Source organism: Lathamus discolor, chromosome 1, assembly GCF_037157495.1.
Source record: "Lathamus discolor isolate bLatDis1 chromosome 1, bLatDis1.hap1, whole genome shotgun sequence".
NCBI classification, from domain to species: Eukaryota; Metazoa; Chordata; class Aves; order Psittaciformes; family Psittacidae; genus Lathamus; species Lathamus discolor.
In genome coordinates, this window is record NC_088884.1 from 148,875,166 (window position 1) to 148,901,611 (window position 26,446).

The 26,446-nt window shown below is 35.5% G+C and overlaps 1 protein-coding gene across 1 annotated transcript in view; it reads right to left on the reverse strand.

The window, feature by feature from the left end:
• The window catches only part of NCAPG (non-SMC condensin I complex subunit G), a 28,655-nt gene that overhangs the window by 937 nt on the left and 1,272 nt on the right, over nt 1-26,446 (reverse strand). Inside the window, exons 3-20 of the mRNA XM_065699965.1 lie at nt 25,271-25,499; nt 23,724-23,869; nt 22,709-22,793; nt 20,123-20,315; nt 17,547-17,696; nt 15,110-15,250; nt 14,024-14,147; nt 12,596-12,682; nt 12,276-12,455; nt 11,705-11,815; nt 9,301-9,420; nt 7,556-7,792; nt 7,057-7,238; nt 4,408-4,582; nt 3,872-4,033; nt 2,851-3,022; nt 749-841; nt 228-306 (exon numbers count right to left, since the gene is read on the reverse strand). Coding sequence (XP_065556037.1) covers nt 228-306; nt 749-841; nt 2,851-3,022; nt 3,872-4,033; nt 4,408-4,582; nt 7,057-7,238; nt 7,556-7,792; nt 9,301-9,420; nt 11,705-11,815; nt 12,276-12,455; nt 12,596-12,682; nt 14,024-14,147; nt 15,110-15,250; nt 17,547-17,696; nt 20,123-20,315; nt 22,709-22,793; nt 23,724-23,869; nt 25,271-25,499 — 2,666 coding nt within the window. The remainder of the gene's footprint in view (nt 1-227; nt 307-748; nt 842-2,850; nt 3,023-3,871; nt 4,034-4,407; nt 4,583-7,056; nt 7,239-7,555; nt 7,793-9,300; nt 9,421-11,704; nt 11,816-12,275; nt 12,456-12,595; nt 12,683-14,023; nt 14,148-15,109; nt 15,251-17,546; nt 17,697-20,122; nt 20,316-22,708; nt 22,794-23,723; nt 23,870-25,270; nt 25,500-26,446) is intronic.

Sequence of the window (26,446 nt, forward strand, 5' to 3'; positions counted from 1 at the left end):
AAAACTCCAGGCTCTTAGCAATGATAATAAAATGTGAAGCTGTCAAACCTGCTGCTGTTTCAAAAGTACCAGTTCAAAGGAAACTTTTTCATTTTCTTAAATATTTATCTGGTTATGAGGAATAGAGGACATTAAAGATGCACGTTTGGGAAAAGAAAAACATTTGAATTAGATGTCCTTGCTAGAATAGACACCAGAGGGTTGAGGGTGGAAAGAAAAGAATTTACCTTTCACTGCCACATTTTGCAGTTGTACCAGTTTTCCTTCTGCTCATGGACCTCACTTCTGATGCTGCTTTCCGTTGCCCTAAGCATAAGCAAAAGCCTCTTTTCATATCATGATACTATTTCTTTTCTTCAGCTAGTTCTGTATGTTTCTTCAGTGTTTGATATTTCATTGACACATGTAACTATGCACTCACCAGAGACAGAATGTGGTGACAAAACAAAACTGTCAACAAAACTTCCTCAAAGGACCACGTCCTGGCAACACACCTGTACATGACTGTGGCCAAATTACCCTGAAATCCTGTAGTCAGACTTCTTTTTTTAGAATCTGTGTTATCAGGAGAGGCTAACAGCACAAAAACTTCCACGAAGAAGGCTATTTTCATCTTTTAACTAATAAAAAAATACAATGCTGTATGAAGACTGAATGGTGTTTTTGTATATGCATTCACAAAAAGTTAGTAGGAAGTTTATATTTTTAAAAACAACGGAGTATTGTAGCCAGAAAAAACTCTGCAAACCTTTCCCAGTTTTGTTTCTTGTGGATTTCTGTTTTGCGGTTGCTTTGCTTTGAACATCAGTAACTGGAGTATGAAGAGCATCTTTGTTATTTTCTGTTAAACAGAATAGCACATGCAGAAGTTAGAGACAATCAACTTTTAATATGTCTTAAGTACCAGTATTTTAATTATTGGCTGGTATATAAAAAAGCCACCCAATTTTAACCCTATTTTTCCTTTAAACTTACAGAAATTCAACAAGGCAGCTAGAAGGAAGCTTCAAGTGTCACTCAGCTATAACCCTGTCCCAGCACAGGTCAATCACATGTAAACTATCCCTGACAACTGTTTAGCCCCTTCCGTTGTGTCAGAAGTCAAGCAAGCAGGGCAGAGATCAGGTTGGCTGAGCAGGAACTGCTCATGGAGCTCAAAAGGAAAAAGAAACTGTACGACCTCTGGAAGAAAGGTCAGACACTTTGCAGGAAGATTACAGAGCTGTGGTTCATATGTGCAGGGATAAGACACAAGAGACCAAAGCTCAACTAGAGTTGAAGCTGGCCAGTGTTTTGTCCGATACCAGGAAGGGCTTTTGTAAGTACAGCAATAGGAAGAGGAGGCTTAAAGAAAACATGGGACTGATTCTTGTTGAAGATGGTCACCTGACTAATAGAGATGAAGAAAAAGCAGTGGCATTCAATGTTTTTTTTGCCCCTGTCTTTAATAATCTGAGAGACCTGGGACTGACTGCCCATTCCCCTGAGTTGGATGACCACAGGTGTGAGAACAGTGACTTTCAATTTGAGGACACTGGAATTGTGAGGGACCAGCTGTGTCAGCTGAGTGTCCATAACCTGAATGACCATAAGCCAGCAGTGCAGCCACTTGGCCAAGGAGGCCAATAGTATCCTGGGTTGTATCAAAAAGTGGTGTGGCCTCATATTGAGAAAAAGCTTTTTTCCTAGCATCAGATCTAAATCTTCTTTGCAGCAATTGAAGGACAAAAATAGTGTCTGTTGCCCTTTTTGCTCACAGCTGTCATTTAACAAATTTGAAGTAGTAGATGCTGCTTTATTTTTAACGATCCCAAATGTATTTGGGGAAGGGTGGCAGAAGAAACAATGCTTTCTCCTACAGCCTACTTTTAAGAAATGCCCAAAAATCCTGTTTTGTAGGAAATTCTTACCAAAAAGTATTATCAGGTGGTAACACAAAACAGTACATTATCTCAAAAGTATACTTGGCAACTTCCCATCCAATAAGTATTTGAAGACATAAACACAGAAGATATAAAGAGTTATATGGCACTTGCAGAAACAACAGATTAAAGCCCTGAAATACTCCACTGGAAAATATAAACAAATAAATCAAATAAATGTTAAACAAAAATGTCGACTGCTTAAAACAGTTGCATGTCACCATCTTTGCTTTACTGCTCCAAGCAATCCTAAACAAGTTAACTTTTTGTGCCATCAGGACAGTGTGCACTGCTAAGGCACATGCAGCTGCTTAAGCTGTGCAGGCAGTGGAAACTCTTCCAGCTCTTACTTAGCAATAAAAAAAAATACATAAATAAATAAATGTGGCTCCAACCTATAAGTTCGTAGCAAGGGCAGGCCAGTGTCAACAGTGACGATATCAGCCATATACTGCTACAATACAGCCTGTAAGTAGCACAGGCATGGTAACTCCAAAGCATAAAAGCACCACGAAGTACCTGCTTCTTTCTCCAAGTTAACAAGTCACTTTCTAAAGATGAGTTAGTCATCACTGGTAATTAGCAGACACACAAGCATGTCAAACAGCTAAAAAACTAAAGCCCATTTTAATACAGTCTTTGTTAAAAAGAAAGAGCTGCATGGCAGAGCTTAAGACTCAAAATACAGCACTAGCTATACTAACATGGAGAATAAGAAAACAGAATCTGATCAAAAAGCAATAAAAATCAGAAAATAGTTCAGTACAAGCAGCATTTTAAACTGTATACATATTTACTAGGTAGTACCTTTTCCCGTTTTTCCACAAAGTAGGTTAATTCAATGGAGGGTAAACTAGCAGTTAATTTCATAGTATCTAAGCAAGCTAGTCCATTGTATGCTTACTAAACTACACCTCTCCTAAATTACCTTCTTCATTTTGAATAGTATTTTCAGATAACGTGGTTTCCATTTCCTGTGTCCTTTCAGGGAGACCTGTTTCCTCAGTCATTTCAGTGTGCCCTTTGCCCACGTTAAGTTCTCTGGTCAAGTTCATCTTGAACTTCTCGATAGCTTTTTGACACAGTTTATCTTTCACTTCCTGGAAAAGTGACATTTAATTTTAAATGTTACTTCATTTTACAGCTATCTCTTTTACTCATTAAAGTTTCCCCCCATTTGTAAGTTTAACTAGTAGGATTAGTTCAGTTTACTGCACAAAGGATACAAGGTGTGACATGATAAGTCAAGTTGAAAGGAGAAACATTTTCTCCATCACCACCAGGCACTGAAATGCCAAAGAAACAAACAATATTAAAGTGACTGGACCTTTCCAGCCGAGTCCTGGAGCACAGCTGCCCCTGGATGATATGCCCATAGTGCATCAGTATTCTTTCCAACATTTCTGTACATCGTTGTTGTCTTCTGTCACAATCCTGGATTTTGCTGTGGTTTTCCCCATATGAAAAAAGCATCAGCATAAAACCTGTCACATTACTCTTGTAATCCCTTCCCATCTTATCTTAAATCAAGCACTTTTTTCAGGTTGCCTGATGATCTTACAGTTACAGTGTAACTTTAGGTGTAACATTTCAGCTGATAATACTTATGCAAAGATAAGCCTCCAAACTGGGAAACTCCACATGAAATTTTATTTTAATGTAAAAAAATTTAACTACACTACAGTAATCAGAAGAACTTGCATGTTGAAATATATCAAGTTTCATGTTTCATGCTAATTTTACTATCTATGGTGGCTGAAATCTGTAAATTATACAGTGACATAAACTCAGATTTCTGGAAACAACACATCAAAGAGTAATTTTCAAAGACTGGTTGAAGACAAATTCCAGTCACATTGTCATAGTAAGTAAAAGGCTCTTAATTTTCAAGTATATCAGAATATTGGATGGTTAGTGATTAAAAAAGAATCACGTTATTTATGTAGTACCTCTAGAATCTCATTGATCAAAACCAGAAGATTCTCTGTGGAAGAACCACTGAGTTCCAGCGAATTTAAAGCTTTTACATAAATACGAACGTCTGGCGCCGTTGGGTCCCTCAAGATTTCATTGCAAATTTTCACTGCTAAACTATCATGCACTGTTAAGTCCTATAAAGGAAAGAAATTAAGTATCAGACATTTTGCTGGGATTTACAAAAGACAGCAACGTGATCATTCAGATATAAGCAACTGATCTTACAGAATAAACACCAACTGATATTTCTGTTTTTCCCAATATAGACAGTTAGCCATGGTGCAAGTTCCTATGAGCCTCTTTTAATTGTAAGAGGGAAAGGAAATCAAGGATGGGGGTTGGTGAAAGGTCAAGCTAAAAGATTTCATTACCTGAACCATCACTCATTTAATCCAGTTGCTGAAGCTAGGAATCTCAGAAAGGCCCAGACAAGTAGCAGGAAGTGAAGGGGATCAGTTCTTAATCTCTAGCCATAAACATTGTTTTCCTCCAGTTTAACACACTGTACCTGATAGTCCTGAGACTTTTTAGACTGATGTTGCAGTTCACTTGGTCTGGTCAGGTCCACTAACAGCTCAGAAACATTACTGATATCTATTTCAGCCAAAGGTGAAGTTGCAGGAGCATTTAACAGTGTTTGCAGAGTTGGAAGATAAGCTTCTTCAAAGCATTCCTGGTTAGACCTGTTTCAATATATGATAAGACAAAATTAAATCTTAATTCACCCTTAAGTTTTCTCTTCTATGCTGAAAGTTCACAGGCCTATTACAATACATCAGTTAAAGCAATGTGGGAGCAGCCAAGCTTGGTAGACAGCCAGCAGCACTGAGATCAGAACTGCTTCACAAAACCAATTTAGCACATGGTATTTCAAGTAAGTTTTAAGTAACACTTTCTGTTTCTCAACAGTTTGAAAGTTCATCCTTACTACTGAAAGCCTGATATATACACACATATTGTCTCTTAAGGGACAGAAACACATTTTTCTAAATCTTTTATTTAGATTAATCTGTCCTCTGCTCATTCCTCCTTCCTGGTAGCATTTTTCTTTGGGGATACTTTTCATTGTGTAAGAAATCAAGGAAGCCTGGAAAAAAATGCAGTGGTTAACAAGAGTTTTGGAAGAAGTTTTTGTGCTTTCTTTTCTCAGAAGAGTTAAGAACTCCTGCCAGGCAAGTCTAAAAATCATGTTGCTCTTGGTTCTGCAGAGAGTTGTATATAGTTCTGCAAGCCAGATTAAAACAATTTAAAAGTTAAGACATCAAAAAGTACAAGGCAGAAGTTGGGGAAGTGAAGCCTTTTTTATTTCTACTTGTTAACCTCCTATTTGAACCCAAATAACTACAGGAGAAAAGAAAGTAAATAATTTCAGAAAAGCAGATTGTTTGCTGCTGGATTCTTGAGCCAAAGGAGGTGACCAAAAGACCTTTTGAGCCCTAAAGCTGAGGCAAGAAAGAATGGAAGCAAGAATGCTCCCTTTCAGCGGCTTTAAGGCTGAAGTTGTTCAAGTATAACTGAACTATAATTCAGATTATTGCCTGTAAATTAAAAAAAAAAAAAAAATCTAGAACTTTGTCCTCTCAGGCCACAAAAGAGTTTCTAACTGTTTAGAAAACATTCTATGAATGAGAATTGTTCACTGGTCACAGGATCCTGTCCCTGTTATCAGTGTGCCACCCGACTGACATGACAGAATATTTATAGAAATCAGTGACACCATTTTTTTCCTCCCAGAGTTCAAATACTTAATTTCAAAGAGTAAACCTCTTGATTATTCCAACCTTAACTATTCTATGATTCTATGATTATAGATGTGACCAGATAGGAAGTCAACAGAGCAGCACCCAGAAAACAAACGGAATTCAGGGAAGAGATCAGGACCAAAATAAGGTATGAAGCTCAGCCAAATCTCATTCATTACTTGAGCTCAATGGCAGCTTTATAGACAGTTCTGAATTACACACAGTCGTTAATAATTCTCTTCTAAAAATACAGTATTGGTAAGCAAAGACACTCCATGATTCATCTTAATATGAAGCATTTGTAACCCAGAACAGAGATCATGTTTTGAGACAGAAAACTAATGGTGTTTCCTAAGTAAACACAGATTCCAACCCAGTGAGCCAGACCAAGATTCAAGATATTTTTCTCCACCGATTTACCCAAGTTTTGCTTAAAGCAAGTTTTCTTTCTTAAAAATTCACAGGGTCAGAAGACATTCACAGGCAAAAGATTATCAATGTTAAAAGCTTAAATTCATTACTCAATATCAGTGTTACTGGAAACATATGAAATTAGTTTTTCTCAGACAACAGCAAAAATATATTTGTTTGGGGATTTTTCCCCTCTTCTCTTTGAGCTACTCCTCTTACTGTGGCAATTTATGGGCACAAAAATTTGAATTCAATTTGGTTTTGGAAAAATAGATAAGGTCATATATATTAAGCCTAAATTAAATCTTAACCACAAAAAAAGCAGATAAAAGCTCGTCTAGTTCAGACTAGTTAAAACAATTTGCAGCAATTGAAAAGTAAGTTAAACATTTTATTTCTTTGAGCAAGTGGAAGGAGATGAGAATTACTATTTAAGCTCCTATCCCTTTATGTAAGCTATTTTCTTTGTCCACTACCAAAATAAATAGTAGATCTTGAATTTGCCATGAATTTAGATTGGAGTATTCTGTTGTTAAAGAAAAACAAAATGAAACCAAGCCCCAAACTACCCAGCTTTGATACCTGCTGGGCACTGATTATTTTCTTTTGAAGAATTCCTCCTGCTAGCTGCTTTTTTGTGGCACTTCAAAGTCTACCTGTAGTGCTCAACAGCATAAATAAGTAAAGCACATCTTTTTTTAATTAATCTTTTATTCAGTGTCTTGAAAAACAATTCAAATTATGGGCTTAGGAAAGATTAAAAACAAAAAAAAAACCAAAAAAAAAAGGTGGAAGGCCACAGGGGTAAGAGGGATTTTATGAAGTCTTCTGAAGAGTCATAGGTTGAGATTATGTACTCTCAAAATTAACATGCACAGGAGTCTAAACTAGATCTTTAAATCTACTTTACATTTGCGTAATTTCTACTCATGCAAGATGGGAAAAGGTTCCTTAAGCTCCTAGACCAATGTGTATTTTCAAGCAATGATTTACAAAGGCCATACCTATTTGCATAAGCAAATAAAGGGAAGAAAACTCCTAGACAGTGTCTAAGCCGAGTATCCTCTTCAGTCACAGGATTATACCACAACAAAATAAGACGAGAAAGGAGCTTGGCACTGATCAGCCTCCCAGAGAACATCAGTTTGGCTATGCCTTCTGCAGCATCTGTCCTAAGTTCTGGAAACTGAAGAAAGAGCTGATCACACACACACACCACATAAACCACAGCCCATTACACTAATACTTTATGGTAACAGTCCACGTCCTATTACGCCAATCAATTCTCTACATTCACATATTTTCATCTGCGCAGAATTCAAAGCTAGCTCAAGAGTAACATTAGTCTGTATAAGTGACAAAGTTGTGGTCATTTTCTGCAACTATTCTATTAATTTCAATTACACATCATGTAATATTCACATGCAATTTAGTAGGACGGTAAAGCTTTCTGTAAAAGGCATTTTAAAACAAAATTAAGGCAAATTTTATAATATTTCTTACCTCACTGTCTAAGAAACCAGAAAGAAGCTGCAGGAGGTTGTGAACCACAGTAGTCTCTTCCTCCTCCTCTATTTTTTCACTTTCTTCCTCACAATTTTCAGTTCTAGTGTGTCCATCTCCACTTTGAGAGTCATCGCCTCTTCTGGCTTTAAATGGCTCAATCCCAAACAGCATTAGTTGGTCAAAGATTGCCTTTAGAGCACTGAGCTTTACCTTTAGATCATCTACTTGTAAAACCTAGGTTTAATAAGGAAAGTACATCACCTAACAGTAGACCACTGATGTTAACATTGAGCACAACGAGATTTTTTGCTTTAAAAAGATTGTTTGATTTGGGAACTTTTTTATATTAACTGAGACAAATTTCAGACTTTAAGAAGGTATGATACAAGTTTAAACCTGAATTTATAACAGAGTCTGGGAAATAATTTACCAAGTCATCTATGCAATTTCCATTGCATAAAATCAATTGAAATTCACTCACAGAGTGAGTGAATTATTGTTCAGCTTCTAAACAGACACTGGACAAACAATGTCTATTTGCTTAAAGAAGCTCCATAGGGATGGGCACCACAGAAAAAAAAATACGTAAGACAATCGCTGCTCTGAAATACTGTATAGCTTAATAAAATAAACAAAATGTAAAAGACAGCAGGGAGCAAGATAGTAACAAAAGTCAAAGTTGCATAGGTTACTACATGTATTATAGTTGAAATTAACATTCAAATAAAACCATACATCATGGGTTAGCGTTGAGATCCTTGATCTGTTTAGCCCAACACCCTGCTGTTAATGGCAGCCTGCAGAAAGAATATGGGGTTTAATACCTACAAATATTAATTTCTTAAGTCTAAAGTTGCTAAAACAACTGAAATGCTCCCCAAAGTGATTTTTGATGAGACATACTCAAAGGCAAATTAATAACAATAGCGTACACAAAATTTTTAGAAAACCAAAGTTCTCCTATTATGGTTACTGACAGCTTTATGATCTTGTCTGAGCTGAACGTATCATCTCAATGTCTGCTGTCAGTTCTCTTGAAAATGCAACACACTCAAAGCATGATTGCCACCTACACTTCTCTTAAAGCCAGGGTCTGAAAAGTTAACAATAGTGTTGCCTTTAGTATAATCAGCTCAGCATCAGAACATTTACCACAAAGGTGGTGAGATGGAGGTACTACGGTATTCAGAACATTCCATATCCATAGACATTTGGCCATGCTATCTTTTGCTGGTTTGTAATACTGCTTTTTCCTCTAATTAACAACTCTTTCTTAATACATACAAAATTAATAATCCAGAAATTAAAATCTGACACCCAAGATGACAGGTAAGTATCAACAGGAATGTGAAAACAATCAGTCACATTTTTATTCTGGTTTCCCAAGGCAGGAAGGCTTACAGAAAAGACAAGCTGTAGTATTCTTGTTGTAATAACATAAATATATGAATGACTTCACCCAGATCCAGAAGAGAAAGTGATCCTTATGAAGGATTCCTACAAACTTTTAAGATAAGAAGTGACCTTACAAAGGAACAGCATGCTACCAACCAAGAGACAATGTTAGCTTAAATAGTGTTAGACATCAGGAAACCACATTCTCCAGACTCAGATCTTTAGGAAATCAGTAATACTGATTCTCAAATAACATAGCTATGCAGAACAGCTCATTATAGGTACAAGACTAGTTTTATTTACTAAGTTGCACAGACCATTTTTCCACTTCCCATCAGATCTTTTACCTGTAACAGCAAGGCAAGCTGTTGTCGAGCAAACTCTTTCTTCTGAAGGGCACAGCACCCCAAACACAGAACTGCCATATTTCTCACAGCTGGATAGACATTAGTTATGCCAGGAAGTATCTGGAAACAATAATAGACTTTATAGTTAAAATACATAAATCAAAATTAAAAAACTGACTACTAAGATGTGCTTACCCTGAAAACAAAAATCCATTTGATACAGGATAGGAAAGTGGTAACTACTCGTGTTTATCTAGCTGTAACTAGAAGCAGATTAAGTATGGTGTTTGAAATCAGCAATAAAATAATGGCAGTCCCGTAACTAAGGTATAAGACAAAACCACTATTCTTACCACCGATAATAATAATAACAAAAATAAGAAGGGGAGAGAACACAATTGCTCACCACCCACTGACTGATACCCAGCCCAACCCAAGCAACTATCTGGGCCTTCTGGGTAACTCCCCCCAGTTTATATACTGGGCATGGTATGCTGTGGTATGGAATATCCCTTTGGCTAATTTGGGTCAGGTGTCCTGTCTCTGCTTCCTCCTGGCTTCCCGTGCCCCTCCTCACTGGCAGAGCATGAGACTGAAAAGTCCTTGATTGGAGTAAACATTACCTAGTAACAACTATGAACATTGGCGTTATCAGCGCTGTTCTCAGACTGAAGTTGAAAACACAGCACTGTACCACCTACTAAGAAGGAGAAAAATGACTGCTGCTGCTGAACCCAGGACACATGTATATGGAATAGCTTTGAGAAGACAACAGTAAAAATCCATGAGAAAGAAAAGCCATGCTAAATGTAGGGTGAATGCTACAATGGCATCGCTTTATATTTCTGCATTTACTAAAGAGTTCAAGTTTAAACAGCAAGAAATAAGATATCCCAAATCCCCAATGTAATATGTGAAAATCTAGCACAAACAATAAGAAAGCACAATCTTGGAGAGGAAAAAAGTGGAATAAACAACAAATGTGAAAAATTAAGAACAGACCTAATAAAAAAATAAAAGGTTTCTGGGGGTTTCTGTGTCATCAGCACTAGTTAGGATTTCTAAGAATACTTCTATACATCTGAAATAGATCAAGTATGGTTACATTTCATTTAAGGTAATCCAAATTGGCATTGCAATTTTGTTTGCAGTTTGAATTCTAAGAATGCCCGCAGAGTCAGGTCAGCTGGCCCACTGTCTCGTTAGCAGAAAAGATCAAACCCAAATTCCTATAAAGCATTACATAACAGACTAAGTAAATATTTCCCAAGAATTCTTGTTAAGGTCCCAGTGACTTGCAGCTGAGGGATACCAGAGCTGGGAGACCATTATGTGATTCTGTGATTCCTAGCTACCTAATCATTCTATAATATTTATTTTTCTTGAAATTCCACAGATTACATACTATGTGAAGAATCAACTCATTTCATTTGTTTTGAGCTGGCTAGTTGCTAGCTTTATGGGGGGGGGGGGGGGGGGAAATCGGCAAATCCTTACTTTCTCCAATAACACTCACATCTTATGATTTCTACCCTCTCTCAGACCCTGCCTGCTCTTCTCTAGGTTACAAATAGGTAACTTATTTAGTCACTCTTCATACAGAAGCCAGTCCATACTTTTTCTTGCTGCCCTTCTCTTGACCACTTCCAGTTCTAGATAGAATTGCACAGAGTATTCAGATGGGGATGCACCATTCATACAATGGCATATTACTTTTCTCATTTTGTTTGCACACTCAGTACAGTTAAAAATCTCTAACATTCAGAGGTGTTCTTAAAATCCATTTTCTTCACCATGAAAACTAGGAAGTATATCTTGTTGACTATAAGAGGCTTATAATGCCACTGCCTGACTTTTCAATACAGAAGTAATTTTGCTCTTCAAAGGTGCTAATAAACAGAGGAAACTGGGGGGAAATTCACCCAAACATCTTTCCTTGTACATGGAAGGGATGGGAAAAAAAAAAGTCTATGAGTTCCAGTCTCTCTTAGATGAAAAGATTTTGACTAGATTAAAAACAAGAAAATAAAATCATAGATAACTTCGGCTGATAAAAAAAATCCAAGTAACTAAAATACCAGCAACTGTGGTAAGGAGATGGCTTAGCACCACACTTGGCACGGTGCAACTCAGCACTGTCAAACACCGTCATACATAAGTTAAATACTTACCATATTCTTGATTTATTTTAGTGTCCCTCTGCCACAACCAGATCTGGCATAGGAGCTCAAGAGAGCACCTCTGAGACACTAGGTTCTGGGAAGGCTTAAAAAGCACCAAACAGAGCACTACAGATACAGCAAAGTGATTGTGAAATAATCACAAGCCATCCTGCCAGCACCTAAGGGTCAGCTATGATCTACCTGGTTTTATTATAACATAAACAGTATTTATTCCTACATACCAGAGATTTGATTATTTCATTAATGGTTGGACCAATTCCTTTAGAAAAGGATATGACCTTCAGAAGCTCGTAACACAACGTCAGGCACTTCAACAGTGTTTCAGGATCATCCTTTTTGTGAGCCAGGGAAAAGAAAAACACATTGTTAATAAAAATGGTGACTGTGATATGGAGAATGGGGACACTAATCATAATTTTTCCCTACCCAAACAAGTATTTCCTTACCCACTACACATTTTTTGTGCAAGAATATTAATAAAAATCTTTCTATAAGCTATGATGAAAAGAGATTCAAGCTCATGTTTTAAGTTAGTTTAAAGCAATAAAAACCAGGCCATTTAGGAATCCTTTAGTTACTCAAGGACAAAAGAGCAGTTGAAATGCAATTCATTCTTTTGCTAAAGCATACCATCAGCTTCTGATACATGCAGGAAGAGAATACTAATACCATATGTGTTCATTTTTAAATTAAAAAATGTAAATGATACAAGGCCAAACTACACTTGCTTTTAAAACAAGTAATAAACATCAAAACATAACCAGCACTTTGTAATACAGGAAGGGAAGAGACCTTCTCCACATGCATTTCTTTAATTTCGGGTTGCTCTACTTCTTTTATCAGATCCTTTTTAATGTGTTCCAACTCGATTATTTTCTCTTTTAACACTGATGCTTTATTGAAATCCTGCAGAGTAATGCATTCTTCCAAAGCTGCTTTTGCCTCAAAAAGTTTCACTTTTATTTCAGCCAGCTGAAATACAAAGTAAAAAGAAAAGTAATGTAATACTGTAATCTTTGTGGTATTAGCCAATAATACACTACTACATAAAAGTCTTACAAGATGGATTATGGTTTAAAAAAATACATTCTCATTAGCTACAATCTGCTTACCTTGAGCTCCCGCTTTCTTATTTCAGTAGCGTCAGGCTGCTCAGCTGTAACAATCGGCTCACAAACTTCTGATATAATTTCTGCTATCTATTGTTACAAACAGCATATTAGTGCCATTAATTTAATCTCAGATGTCAGCTACTAACCTTTTAGCTTTTCCAAATTTAAAATACCATCCTTCTGAAAAAGTATTAAACATCTGTGCAGTTTCCCTTAACACCCATTTCACTGCAAGTAAATCCTCAATTTGACAATACATAGTCTAACCATAAAAGTGCAGGGTTTTCCACCTTTTAACTAAGGTAAGCAAGAAAATAGAAAACTGTATATCCATGAATAAGTTAAGCAGTTTCTATGCCAACAGTTCACAGGCACCCATCTCCTCTAGATCTGAACACACGCTTTAGAAAGAATTACTGGTAAAAAGCGTAAGGTTTTTCACCTGTTACTATGTCAATCAAAACACAACTAAGAACACTATCATTTAAAGGTCTATAAACCATCCCATGTAGTGTAAGAGGCTTCACAAGCAAATTAAATTCAAGCCTAATACATGTATAGAACTAGAAGCCTAACTAGGCTGAGAGCTTTGCAGTTGGTTAGGGGTTTTCTTTAAAGTCAGACCCATTACATAAATGAAAAATGAGATGAAACATGAGGAAAGCTGAATGAAACAGAATAGTCTTAATTTATCTTGTATCAGAACACCACAGTGTAACTTTTTCTCAAGCTGTACCAAACTAATGGAACATATTGAACCAGTGTATTTCACTAGAATAATAGAAATGTGCACATTTACTATTACTATTGTACTATAATGCTCAGATTACTACAGTTCTGCCATTGCAGTCATGTAACAAACCTATATCCTTGGTTCTCTCACTGAATTAAGATTTTCCAAAAGTGATCTCCGTCTTTCAGTCCCGTCTTCATTTAAAATATTTCGGCAAAACTGAGGGTCTATTTTTCAGAAGTCATGTTTAAATAATTAGGCTGTATATAAAGACTTCACTTTTACTAAAATATTTTTCTTATACAGGTTTTAATACTTAGCTAAAAGGAGGTAAGAGAAATTTGAAATCTGGAAATGTACATTACCCTCACCTCAAATGTTTAATGCTTGGATTTAATACAACCAAGGATTCTGAAAGAGGCTGTTAAAGTGAAATACTTTATTAAATTGAGGATTACATTTACAAAACCAGCCAATTATCTAATGATAAAGATCTTTAGACAACCACCAAACGCAACTATTAAAAAAAAAAGGGGGGGGGGGAGGAGATATAGCAACACCACCACCTAAATGTTTTCCCAAACTAAAAATATTTTAACTCCTGATATTTCTGTTACAACACCCCATTCATAAAGGCTATTTGATATACAAGGGAGGCAAAGCCTAGAAAACACTGAGCCTTTAAAATTACTTACAATTTGAATCCTTCTGTCATCATCGTTAACAATACTGAGTAATCTTTCCGTAAGTGGAGATATAAGGGCTGTTGAAATCACAGGTAGAATGAGGATCTTTTGTAAAGTAACCAACAGATGCCTTCTGCATGAAAGAGTAAACAAAAACTGTTTATTCAAGAAAACTGAAAATGTAAGAATATTTTTACCCACTTTGAGTTGCTGTGATGAAATATCTTACAAAAGAAACTTCTCTATAGCTATATTAACTGCTGAATATATTTTCTAACTTAGCAATGTTCATTTTTTTCCTGATTTTACCTGACTTCTCTTGATTAGAAAATGCTGAATTTTTTGATCAGGTGTCACTAATGTCCAATGAATGGTCATACCAGCAGAAAAGAATCAGACTATCTGTATTGTGGAATGTTTTTATAGAAATTATCTGGCTGGAAACTAAAAAAAAAGGAAATTACAAATTCAACTCTCCTGCCAGTCTGGCACACATACAATGTGTTCCACTGAGAGTATTAAATCATTGTTGTGTTTGTCCTATCATAACTGCCATTTTTCATGAAGTGCCTGTGATGGTATGAACTTCCAAAGTTATTCTCTCTTATTACTTCACATCAAAAGGCTGTTCAAATTATAGGAATGACTCAGCACAGTCCAATTTAGCTTCTCATTTAAAACATCTGTAACTTTTTAGGCCTTAGTAGACTGGGCTTAAAAACATAAGGAAAATGCTGGCTACTTACTGCAAGTCATCTGTTCAGAAGTAATCCATTGATCTCTTTTTGTTTTTTATATACTATATTCCAAATGAACAGTCCTGTAACTTCATAGTCTCAAGATTATGAAAACAACAATTTGTTCTCCCCAAGCAATGTTGTATCCGCATTAAAAACTCATTTTCCCATAAAAGCAAGCAGACAATATTTGGCACACTTTTGGGAACAATTCCATTACAGAGACTGTGCCTTTTATTTTTAGCCATCATAGGAACTAGATTTTGTCTGTCTGATCAGGTCATTTTTCCAACAGAGACTCTATACATCTCCACAAGCATGAGTGCCATAAACCTAATAACACAGATCTTATATTTACCTTCCTCCCTCTTCTGTGGTATCCATGCAGCCCATGATAAGAATCAGTTGCTGGCCTATAAATTCTTTTGTCATCAGGTTTTCAAAACAAGCAAAGTCTTCTCTTTGTTCTTCAGTAAGAACTGGCATATTTTGAAGGTAGCTGGATCCAAATAGAAGATATAATTACATTCTGAATCACTGTTGCAAAGTTAAAAGGAAAAAACAAGCAAACAAACAACAAAAAACAGACACCACATTCTTGTCCTGTATAAACAAGTGGTTATCTTAGTTACAAACCTTAAAAATCAATGTTTGTGTTCTCCTTTTTATAGATTAATAGTTCCAGAAATTTCTTTATCCCAAATAATGTAGTTTAAAAATACTGCACTTTATTTAAAAAAGACATTTTTTTGAAAATGCAAAATGGTAAGAAAATGACAAGTTATGCTTGTACATGCGATTTCAAGTTCTGTATCCCTGCATAAAGGCAGTGTCTTAGGACTAACTGTATACATGTACCTTTCTTAATATATACAGCTAGTATTTTTCTGCATATGTAGGTACTATGTACTCTTCTACATGCTCAGGAACATGATAGTGCCTACAAGAATAAATACAAGAAAATCATCCAAGTGTGCAGTGAATTTTAAATGTTTTGTATGATCAAGTATGCCAGCACAGAGCAATCTGTTGTCAGATACTCAGACACATAGCATGGGAAGTATAATCACTTGGTTACATTTTGTTATTTTTCTAGAGCCATTTTTCCTTTATCAAACTTATATCCATCAATGACAGCATTCTCCAGAAAACCTGGAGTTAAACATACCAGGTACAAGCTGTACTGGTACTGTACAAGCTATGAAAAAGATGTTTCCTTCTACCACAGCTTTGCAGATACTTTCCACCAACAGCTTATTAAATTTTTAAGAGATTTTTGAAATTTCTTCAAAATGAGGACAAAATTTTGCATGTAGCTGCTATTTCAGGACAGCTGAAATTACAAAGTAGGCAGCTGTTTCTGCTCATTTAACAGTGTTACCTGCACCAGATAAGTGAAATATCTAAATGAAGCTCACAATCCTGCACCTTTTCTTTTGTATTGATGGCCTGCAGCTTCTTGCTCCTGCTAAACAATAGTCTCACAGTACAAATAAAGACTTCAATGGTACAATTGCAAATCTTACCCAAAACAACTGCCGGCACCATAAAGAGTTTAACAGTTGATACTACAAAGAAGTACTAGCAAACCTAATTCATCTTAACTCAGCCTGTTGCTGAAGGGAAAGATAACTGAAAGTATTTTGAATAAGACTGGATGGAAAAAAATAAAACCTTTTTTTTTGTTTTTGAGAGCAAATGTTTCATGGAATTTTAAATTAATTATGAATGAATAAATTTACACATACCAGAATGGATCCACATTTCAAAATTAGGGAAGCACAGATGCTTCAGTTATTAAACTTTTATGAAACATGCTAGCACCTTCTACATTGAAAAGCAGCAATGACTACTAGAAGTACTACTGGTATATATACTACAGCCACTGAACTGAGAAAAGAATATGTATATGTTAAATTGAAACATCTATCAAAACAATGCATTTTTTAGCAGGTCTGATTTATAAATGTTTCAGGAAGCAACACTTTACATTTTGCAAGTACAATACCTCAGTTAAGAACTCTCAGCAGTCTCCATGCTCACAAATATAAATTCTGTTCAGATTTTATGTTAAGACTAAAGAATCCCACAGAGACAAAAAAAAATAAAAAATTTCTTTCACTTTTATTAAAAGTTTGACTTAAGAAAACATCCCCCCCAGATTGTTCTGTAATTGGTCTGTAATTGACTCATTTAGCAGCCTTTAAACATAAAATTTGGGGAAGCACAAGCAGGAGATAGAAGGAACTTTCAGTTTCAGAAACACTTATCTTGAGGACAGCAGCCAAGTTTTACTTTATTTTCACAAATTGCAACAATGAAAAAGTATCAGTTTCTCCAAGCTCTAAAAACCTCTTCCTGCAAGCTTTTTGCAAGCACACAGTAACTTATATAATAACAGATAGACAAAGGATAGCTGTCTGTTAGAGATCAAGTATTGTGTTAACTTAAACGGCAAAGGATTAGATGGTATTGATCTATCAGTCCATCTTGCAAAAAGACATTCCAAAAATTGTTTTCATGTTATAAGTTTGCATTTTACAGTTTTTCTTTAATAGAAGTAAATCCTTCCAAAAATCTTTTTTTAAAGTCTACAAAAAAAAACAAAAAACCTATAAACCAGACAAACAAAACAAACAAAAAAAAAACCAACAATAAAAAAAAAAAAAAAAATCACTGTTCAAGCACATCTTTGGCTTTGGAGGAAAATGTGAATAGTTGCATAAAATATTCTCTACTTTAAGAAAAAAAAATCTATTTTAGTGGCGAGAGATTTATTTGTAAATGCAGTGTACCTTAATAAATAATCTGCATATATAGCTGGTTCTGGCAACATCTGTTCTAGTAAAACTTCACCTTCTTCACCTTTTGATTTTAAATATTCACAAAGACATCTCCAATATACTACATTCTCAGCTGTTAAGTCTTCCAGTGGAATCAGTTTTCTAAACGAAAGTAAAAAAATAAAATGCAGAGAGATAAATAAAATAAGATCAAAGACAACACATGCAGAGAAATAGATTATTTCACAAGATTAAATTGAAATCCTGTCAAAGGTATTCCCTGTAGAAATACTTAAAGACTGACAAAAATAGCTTCCTCTGTCTTGAGCAAGGACATGGAGCTCCCCAAGCCTCTTACTACATTGCATTTCTCAGTATTGTAAATCAAGGCTGTTCATGCCACTTTGCAGAAAGATTCTGCTCAGCTCTTCAGACCTCTTAATGCAACCACTCAAGTACCTTAACTCTCTGCAATACTGTTATCACTGTACAAGTCTGGAAAACTGAACTCTATTAATGTGCAGAAATGCAATAACTGCATTAAATTATTTTTCAGCTTCTGCTTATGGATTTTTTGTTCCGTTATTAATACCGTATCTTCCCATATCTCAAGTAGCAATAATATTATGATTATAATATTATAATTCCCATAATTCCAACAGCAATCATAGCATGTTAAAAGCAAAAGATAATAGAACTGCTTCTCAGTATTTCTGTGTGCTCATCCTCTGTTTACCAGCCCTAGGACCCTAACTCCTTTTTATAATCATAGTCTTTTCTATGCCAAGCAAGGCATACAATCTTTGCTTCAGGACCAGAATATTAAGTTGTTCATTAATTCTGCCGCTAACCAAAAAAGAATATCACTGTCAGTGGTACTTGCACTCCTTGAATCCCGTTTTATCTGCAAACCATCAATAACAATTTTGGTTTCCTTTCAGGTCCATCAGAAGAAAAAAAAAAGAAAAAAGATCAATAACACATAGAAGAAAACTGACCATTTCATGTGTTCCCATTAATCTGGCATGTCTTAATTTAAAAGTAAATTTAACAAACATAAATACTTAGGCATTTGAAGTCTGATTTCTCATACTGATAGTGCATCAAGCTCTAGTCAGAAACATCATACAAGAACGAGCCTAATATTCTCCATAAATCAAATAACCTTATTACAAGTTGAATGATTTCACTCACTTCTCAGTGTCATTAGTCTAATAGATCTACTGCTAATCTCAGTTAGCCCAGACTTTCAGAATGGAACCCCCATTTTGTGCAGGATCAAAGTCAGACTGACAAGTCCATAACTAGATAAATTTTTCCTCTCAACCTCTTAAGATTCTGGCACATTTCCAGAGGCTCTAAGACATTACTGATGCTTTTTGAAGCCAGTCAGGTCTACAGCAATAGCTTTGGAGTGTAATGTGTGTAGCATCAACTGATTTCTAAACATCTGGCATAAGCTACCACTAGAATGCAAGACACTTCACATGATAACATTACATATTTTTCCCCCAAAATACAGAATGAGATTTTGTTATCATTCTTCCAGTGACATTTGTCATTTAAGTTTATCACCTGAGATTAGACACCTACCACTATTAATAATCATTCCACTCTGGTTGCCTCAATTAACTCCAGACATTTCTTCTCGCACTTTTTGCCTTCTTGAGCAATTTTCTACAACTTTTAATTTCTTCTTTTCTTATTCCCTTCAGTTTTACAGACCTTAATATTCATCACATCATCTTTTTCATATCTTATAAATTCACTTAGTCAAATTCTATAAAACATTAACAGTGGCCAAGAAGCTTCTAAGATACCAACTTCTGGTAAGCTCTGTTAATATGAGTAAAATACCTCCAAAAGAAGGCTGAAATACAAGTCAGTAATTCCATTCTGATTGATTCTCCAAACAGTTTGTGGATAATCAAACCAGCCCCACACCATGCTGTCTCTAGCTCAACAGAAAAGATAGAGGGAAGCCAAAGAGGACTAGGAAATGTGTGACAAAGATCAGAAGCATTACTGAGGAGGGAAGGAAGACAGGGAGCTTTTAGGTAGCACAGGTTAAAAAGAGGAAATCACAGTTGTGGGGTAAACTGAAGCATTGCCTTTATTGTAAGCTGTACAGACTGTACAGGAGATAAAATAAATTAGACTAAGTTGTTACTCAAAAAGCTTGTTTAGTTGATTAATTTACTGCCTCCTCTTAAATTCTAAACGTGTGATTTTTGGAGTGTCCAGGAAACAAGAAGTCAGAGATATTTTTCACTTTTTCCTTTGCTTATCTGGCACAGTTATTTTCAGCTGCTGAACACAGATCTTTTTTAATAAAAAACAAAACAAAAAAACCTCAACAAAAATAAACCACCAAAACCACCCCCCACCCCCCCCCCCAAAAAAAAAAAAAAACAACAGAAATACAAAAGGATATTCAAAACACTTAAAACACAAACATCAAGGGGACATCATGGCTTACACTAGTCTTTTATCACAGGTAAAAGTTACCCTGCTCCCCATTTAGATATAATCTTTAATATTCTTATACAAAGCATTCAGTTTCTAGAAATGAAATCTGATCTGCATACCTGCTGTCAAGGTTTTTACAGTTATGAACAAAGTTAGTAAGTGGAGATAATGAAAACATAGCATTTAGTACTGGGGTGGCTACTTCTGGGCAGTTTTCCACATCCAGTCGATGAAGGAATTCCAAAACATCCCCCTCAGTCATTTGTAACCAGGCTTGAAGTAGCTTCTTCTTTATTACCTCCTTAACAGCATCTAATAATACAGGAGTTTAAAATGTTAAAGGACAAAACAATATCAAATTTCCAACATACTTTCATAAATACTTTTTCTGTGGAAGGCTTTATGGAAAAAATTTTTTGTACTGTTGAACTTAAAATCATTGTAAGAAGAAAGAAGAAAAAAAAAAAAAAACAAACTAACAAACCCCCCCCCCCAACAACAATTAAACAAGAGCCACCTATAGGGCACTACTACATTTTTGAGCAACATAGTTCCCTACACCCAAAAGTTAAAAAAAACAACAACAAACAAACAAACCACCAACAAAAAAACCTAAACAAAAAAGACCCCTTGACAAAGAAAGAAGTTGGCGCACCTCAACCCAAAATATCTACAGACCATGAACTCTTGCAGATGAAGGAAATATCTGGGGAAGCATGATTATATACATTTCAGGCATTTAGAACTGGCCACTTTCAGGGGCAGGATACTACTGTACAGACCTTTAGCCTGAACTGCTACATGGAATTCTTGTGTTAATTCAGTTATTCCACTGGATTATGAAATTTACATAAAAAGCCCCTCTTCCCCATTGCCACAATGAACAAATAGGTTTTGGATCAGCAGAGTACTAGTTAATCAAGGAAAAAAAAATATTTATGTGAACATCTAGAACACATACATCATAAATACATACACACAGATTTAACCGGGGAAGTAGAAAGGCTGATAGTCTTGAGGAAGTAAAAACATAGTAACTAAGGAGTGATACATGTATGTTTTTAGGACTTTTTAGGAAACAATATCCAATGCAAGGGAAACAAAGTCCACACACCCACACTGACAACTTTCACCTATCCTCTTACACGTAACTTCTGGTAATAAAACCAGCACTTATATGTAGTCAGGAATTCAAAAAGATCTGTAGAAAGGCCTTGAAAGAGCTAAATTAAGGTCCTAAGAATGAGAAACCTCTCCAAGAAATTGAGAAGCGTAAACTACTAGAATGTAGTAGAATGAAAGAAAGCAAGAGTGGAAAACTGACAGCTGAACACACCCTGAAAAGCAGAAGTAAGCAGAATCTGGATTATGTCTTCTAGGTCTTGTTTAATTACAAGCCCTTGCTCTGAAGCCAATATAGAAAAGCATAAAAATTTTAACCTAGCAACCTTGAACAGACAGATTCCTCACTTGTTAGCTTGGGAGTTACTCAGATAAGCAATTTTGGTAAAGATAAACATGCTCAAGACTATAGAATTTGCAAAACAGATCAAAATGAGGGAATACTAGTGGACTTATATACAAATGCAGCCCATTTGGAACAAACTTTTTGCTCAACAAAGAGCATGGGATATCAAAATCAGTGATATTACATACTCTGGCAGATACTTTCCCTTGTGATTCTACGTGTCAAGAAAAAGAGCAAGTCCTCAGTAGCCAAAAAGAAAGGTAGATCAATCAAAACATATGCATACATGACACACCTTTAAGAACTGCAGTTACCAGTGAACACAGTACTTTTGTTCTCAAAGTGAATATCCACATAGGTCCTATTTCTCACAGTTAACAAGCATCCCATCACTAAGTAAGGAAAATTCTCAAGAGTAAAATTCAACAGGCCTTAGTACAGATTTTCCAAACAATGTATGTAAATAACACAGTAGCACTTAGTAAAACAGGCAGCTTTTATTGGGAAATTCATGTATATAATTGCTATTGTTGCAAATAAAAGCCATGCTCTATCAGGGAGACCAGAACTGTCTCACTTGGATGCATGTGACCTTTTGATCTTTTGGCAACAACACACGCAATTACAGGTACATTCTGAATGGCTTTTTATATAAAGTGATACAGCACAGAAGACATCAAAAAGAATAAAGCTGCTGCATGATGAAATGAATGAAGGTCAGTCAAAAAGACAGCAAGAAAACATTAAAGCTAGTCAAATGAAAAAATAACCAGCTTAGAAGATCTCTCTCTGAAAGCACACAAGAAACATTTTCAAACAATTATCAAACTGATATTAATGTTCACATTTCAGTTCTTTAATGCATGTATTAGTTACAAAAATATCTGTAATGAAACATGTTTCAAAATACTTTGAATTAAATAACTACATGTTTCTACTACTGTGTTTAATTGCATTGTTGCTTTTTAATTTTAATAGCATTTCATCCTACTTCAAAGCTCAGTGGCTTTCAAGTTTTTTGAAAGTGAAATCCTTTTCTGGTTTATACACTACAAGGGGACTAGAAAACCAAAGTAGCAGGCAGAATATCTTGTGCTTAAACATTTCCTTGTACTTCATGACTCCCTCTGAGCTCTTCATTATTGCTACCACAGCTTCCATATAAATTATCCCCAAAATATCAGAAAGTATTCTCTCAAATATCTGTATTAAAATGTTGAAAAAGATGATCTCTTACCAGATCTGTCATTAAGTCCTTGTTGCAACAATTTTACTCTCTGTGCTATTGTCAAAGCTCTCATATGAACTTTTTCTGCCAAAACCTTAAAAAAAAAGAAAAAAAAAAATTAAAATGCATTTTACAAATGATAATGACTGAATTCATTAACTATGTTTTATCCATGCACGGAAAGTCAATAAAAGCCTGTAATATTGATACCATCAGCACTGCACCAATACATTAATGAGCAGTTTATTGTGCATGGAAGAAAACATAAAATAAAATCAAGAATAAAGTTAACAACCAGCTCAGAAGCTGGACAGCACTAATTGAATGCGACACCTGGATATGAAAACCATTATCTCCTTTAAACCTCCAAGAGCAATGAATATCTGCAACGAAATGCCTGAAGTATGTACTTAAAGCCCAGTAATACAGAGATTCAGTTAAAAAAACAGAATTTAAGAAGGAGCAGAAGATGGTTCTGTGCAAAAAGGTGGAATAATTTGTTTGAAGAGCTTGCCTAAGATGCCTGCACTAGAAATATATGTGGCAGTATACCTTCTTGACCTTACCTCTAGATGTAAAGATTGATGCTTCTCAAAATTGGAATACCAAAAATATGCTTTTTTTTTTTTACACTAGCTTTGCTGTGATCCCAACTTTACTTAATTATTGATTATGAAATAACAGAAAAGAAAATTTGCTTCACAAACATAAAATGTATAGCTAGAAAACAGCAAAAATTATAAATTATGTATACGAGCTGTGTTGTCTGATCCTGAAGAGCCAAGTACTTCCATAACAGTAACTTCTATCAAGGCAAGTTCTGTGGTCGGGTTCAGAGATTTTAACTTGAGAACTTGGGGGGGGGGGGGGGGGGTGTGAAATAAAAAAATCACTCCCCTCAAAATTCTAGTAAGTGAAAATACTTTAGCAGTTCTTAGAGTTTAAGCAGTGAAAGATAACAAAATGATTTAAAGACCTTTTCTTAAGTCAGTCTTTGAAATGAATGTCAAGTGATTCAATTTACCTCATACGCTAGCTTCCTGACAGCTTCTTTTACATCCATAGTGCGGCTCACAATTTTTGGCAAAGTCCTTGCCGATGGAGCAATACAGGAGAGCACTGCACGCCTCACTTCTGAATTTGAATCATTTTCAAGCAATGTGCTGTAAACTGAAGGTAAAAGAGTCATAATAATGTTTCATTAGTTTGAAACATTATAGAAAAAAACAAAAAACCCACAGCCATTATTAACCCCTCCCCTGCACAGCTCATATGAATTCAAGGAACAGTTAGGGTCACAGTCCTAAGATTTATGGCAACTGCATGCTTGTGCAATGATATCAAAAGAAACTCAACTACAAAAATAATATTGTAATCATAATTAGGTTCTACAGTTAATAACTCCAAAATTTGCTGCTCTAGATCCTGCTTATAAATGACAATTTTGTCATTAAGTGGGGAAAAAAAAAAACCCACATACCTTCCAAATGTTGATTCCTTAGCACCTTTACTCACTGGCTATACATCCTTGTTACCTTTGAGACGGATTCTCAAATTCTCCTATAAATGGAAACCTGCAATCTCCATTAAGCCTACCAAAATTCAAACAGCAAATCTCCCACCTAATGCTCTTTGCTATATTCTTGATCCTTCTTCAAATTAAAAGCAACAACAAAAAATTAATCAGATATTACTTGAATTTACCTTCTTGCTTTGTGAGATTATGATTAACTATGAAATTTACATGCTCTTGTACAAGCAACTTACAAGCAAACACTTAGAAAATATAATTTCAAAGAAGGTACCTTAACAGCAATAAACAACTAAATCTTTGCAAAAAGAGGGTATGTAAAGTTCAATCAGACACAATTTACATAACAGCTGTGTGGTACAAACCTACATCTAATTGAGGCAATGAAGTAGAGGCTAAGTTAAGAATCACACCATATACAAAGAAACCTAAAAAGGCATAAAACCAGCATCAAGAACCCTGGGTTCCAAAGGTGATGATCTCTTAAAGTGATCCATGAATAAGATGAGACTGCGCGGGAGCTGGGGACATGCAAAAATGATAGTTCAGCAATGTCAATAACCAGCTTGCTTCTCCTGGCGCAGAAGGCATAATGTGGGACAAAATTATTTTTTCCATTATCATCTCTACCCCTCTAAGTGTTTTTGTGCAAATTCAATCAATTAATACTACAAAAGGGTGCTTAGAAGATAAGAACTGGGCAAGCAAGTGTCATATCTCCACCCCAATTCGCAACACTTCATTACTCTTATCATCCCCCAGCTATATTCAGTTCACAGAATAGGCTGAACACAGTATCATTTGTCTGTCATTTAATCCCAGTGGATCTGTCATCAAGAAGTTCTGTCTTTTCCCCTTGAACAAACATAATTCTTGCATCTACAACCTCCTCTAGCAGAGAGCTCCACAGTTTATGAATTATTAGAAGAGCACCCTCTAACATTACTCAATGCTTAAAAAAAAAAGTTTAAAAAATGTTTCAAACTAATGAAAAATCAACAAATCTGTTTAAAAAGAGGAAAATAAACAATTCTACTTACTATTAACAACAGGGCAGTTTTCATCCTTAGGATCTTGAAGTCTCGACAGGGCCAAAACAGCTTGAATTCTCACATTTGAAAATTTATCATTAAGTCTAACCAGCATAGCTTCATTAATTTTATCATATAAGTCATCATCAATTTGGGCATTCTCTGGCATGCTTCCCAAAATCTTATTAACAAGCTGACATGTTCGAAACCGAACTGCATGACTGTCCGCATTGTGAGACTTGGAGAAAAGAAAAAAAAAAAAAAGAAAAAAGTATTCTTGTAATCACAATTTTCTCATTTCTAACTTAAGGCTACTGACATGCACATGTAAGTAGCTGACACTGTATACAGTACATAAAACATGCACCTCTATTTCAAAAGCTTTTCCCATTTAAGTTAATTTTTAATAACATTAAAAAGTCACAGAACCGGAAAACAACTATGGGCTATCACCTAAATCAGGGGCACTTTACATAGTTAGCAACACCTTCACAAAAGAAGAAACATGTATGAAACCCAGTATAGGCTACATTAGCTAACTTATCACTGTCTCCATAAAATCTTAGGACAAAAAAAAAAAAAAAAACCAATGGCAACAATGGCTAGTGATTTTGGCCTGATAAATAATTTAAGAAAATTGAATGATACTTGTGTTTTCATGTTATTTGAACTGTTGATCTTTCTATGTAAGACTTGCAATAAGCAGAAACAAACAATACATATGCCAACCATACTTGTATGAAAGATCGTGCAATACTTTTACTTAGAATCATAGAATCATAGAATAGTTAGGGTTGGAAAGGACCTCAAGATCATCTAGTTCCAACCCCCCTGCCATAGGCAGGGACACCTCACACTAAACCATGCCACCCAAAGCTTCATCCAACCTGGCCTTGAACACTGCCAGGGATGGAGCACTCACAACCTCCCAAAATCATTTGAAGAAACAGTGTTAATTAATTTCCAAAACAGTTCCACAATTCACACATGTAAGTGCACCTATAGTAGAGCCTATAATGACATAACTAACAGACGAATAAAAGAACAGTTCATATTTTCTCACGGGCCTGACTTTTCAAATCCAATTGTTGCAGGATGTGCGTGTGTGTGCTTGGGGGTGCGAGGCTACTTGTAAAACACTAGCTTTGCCTTACTTTCACTTTTAAGTTGTAGTGTGCAGGTATA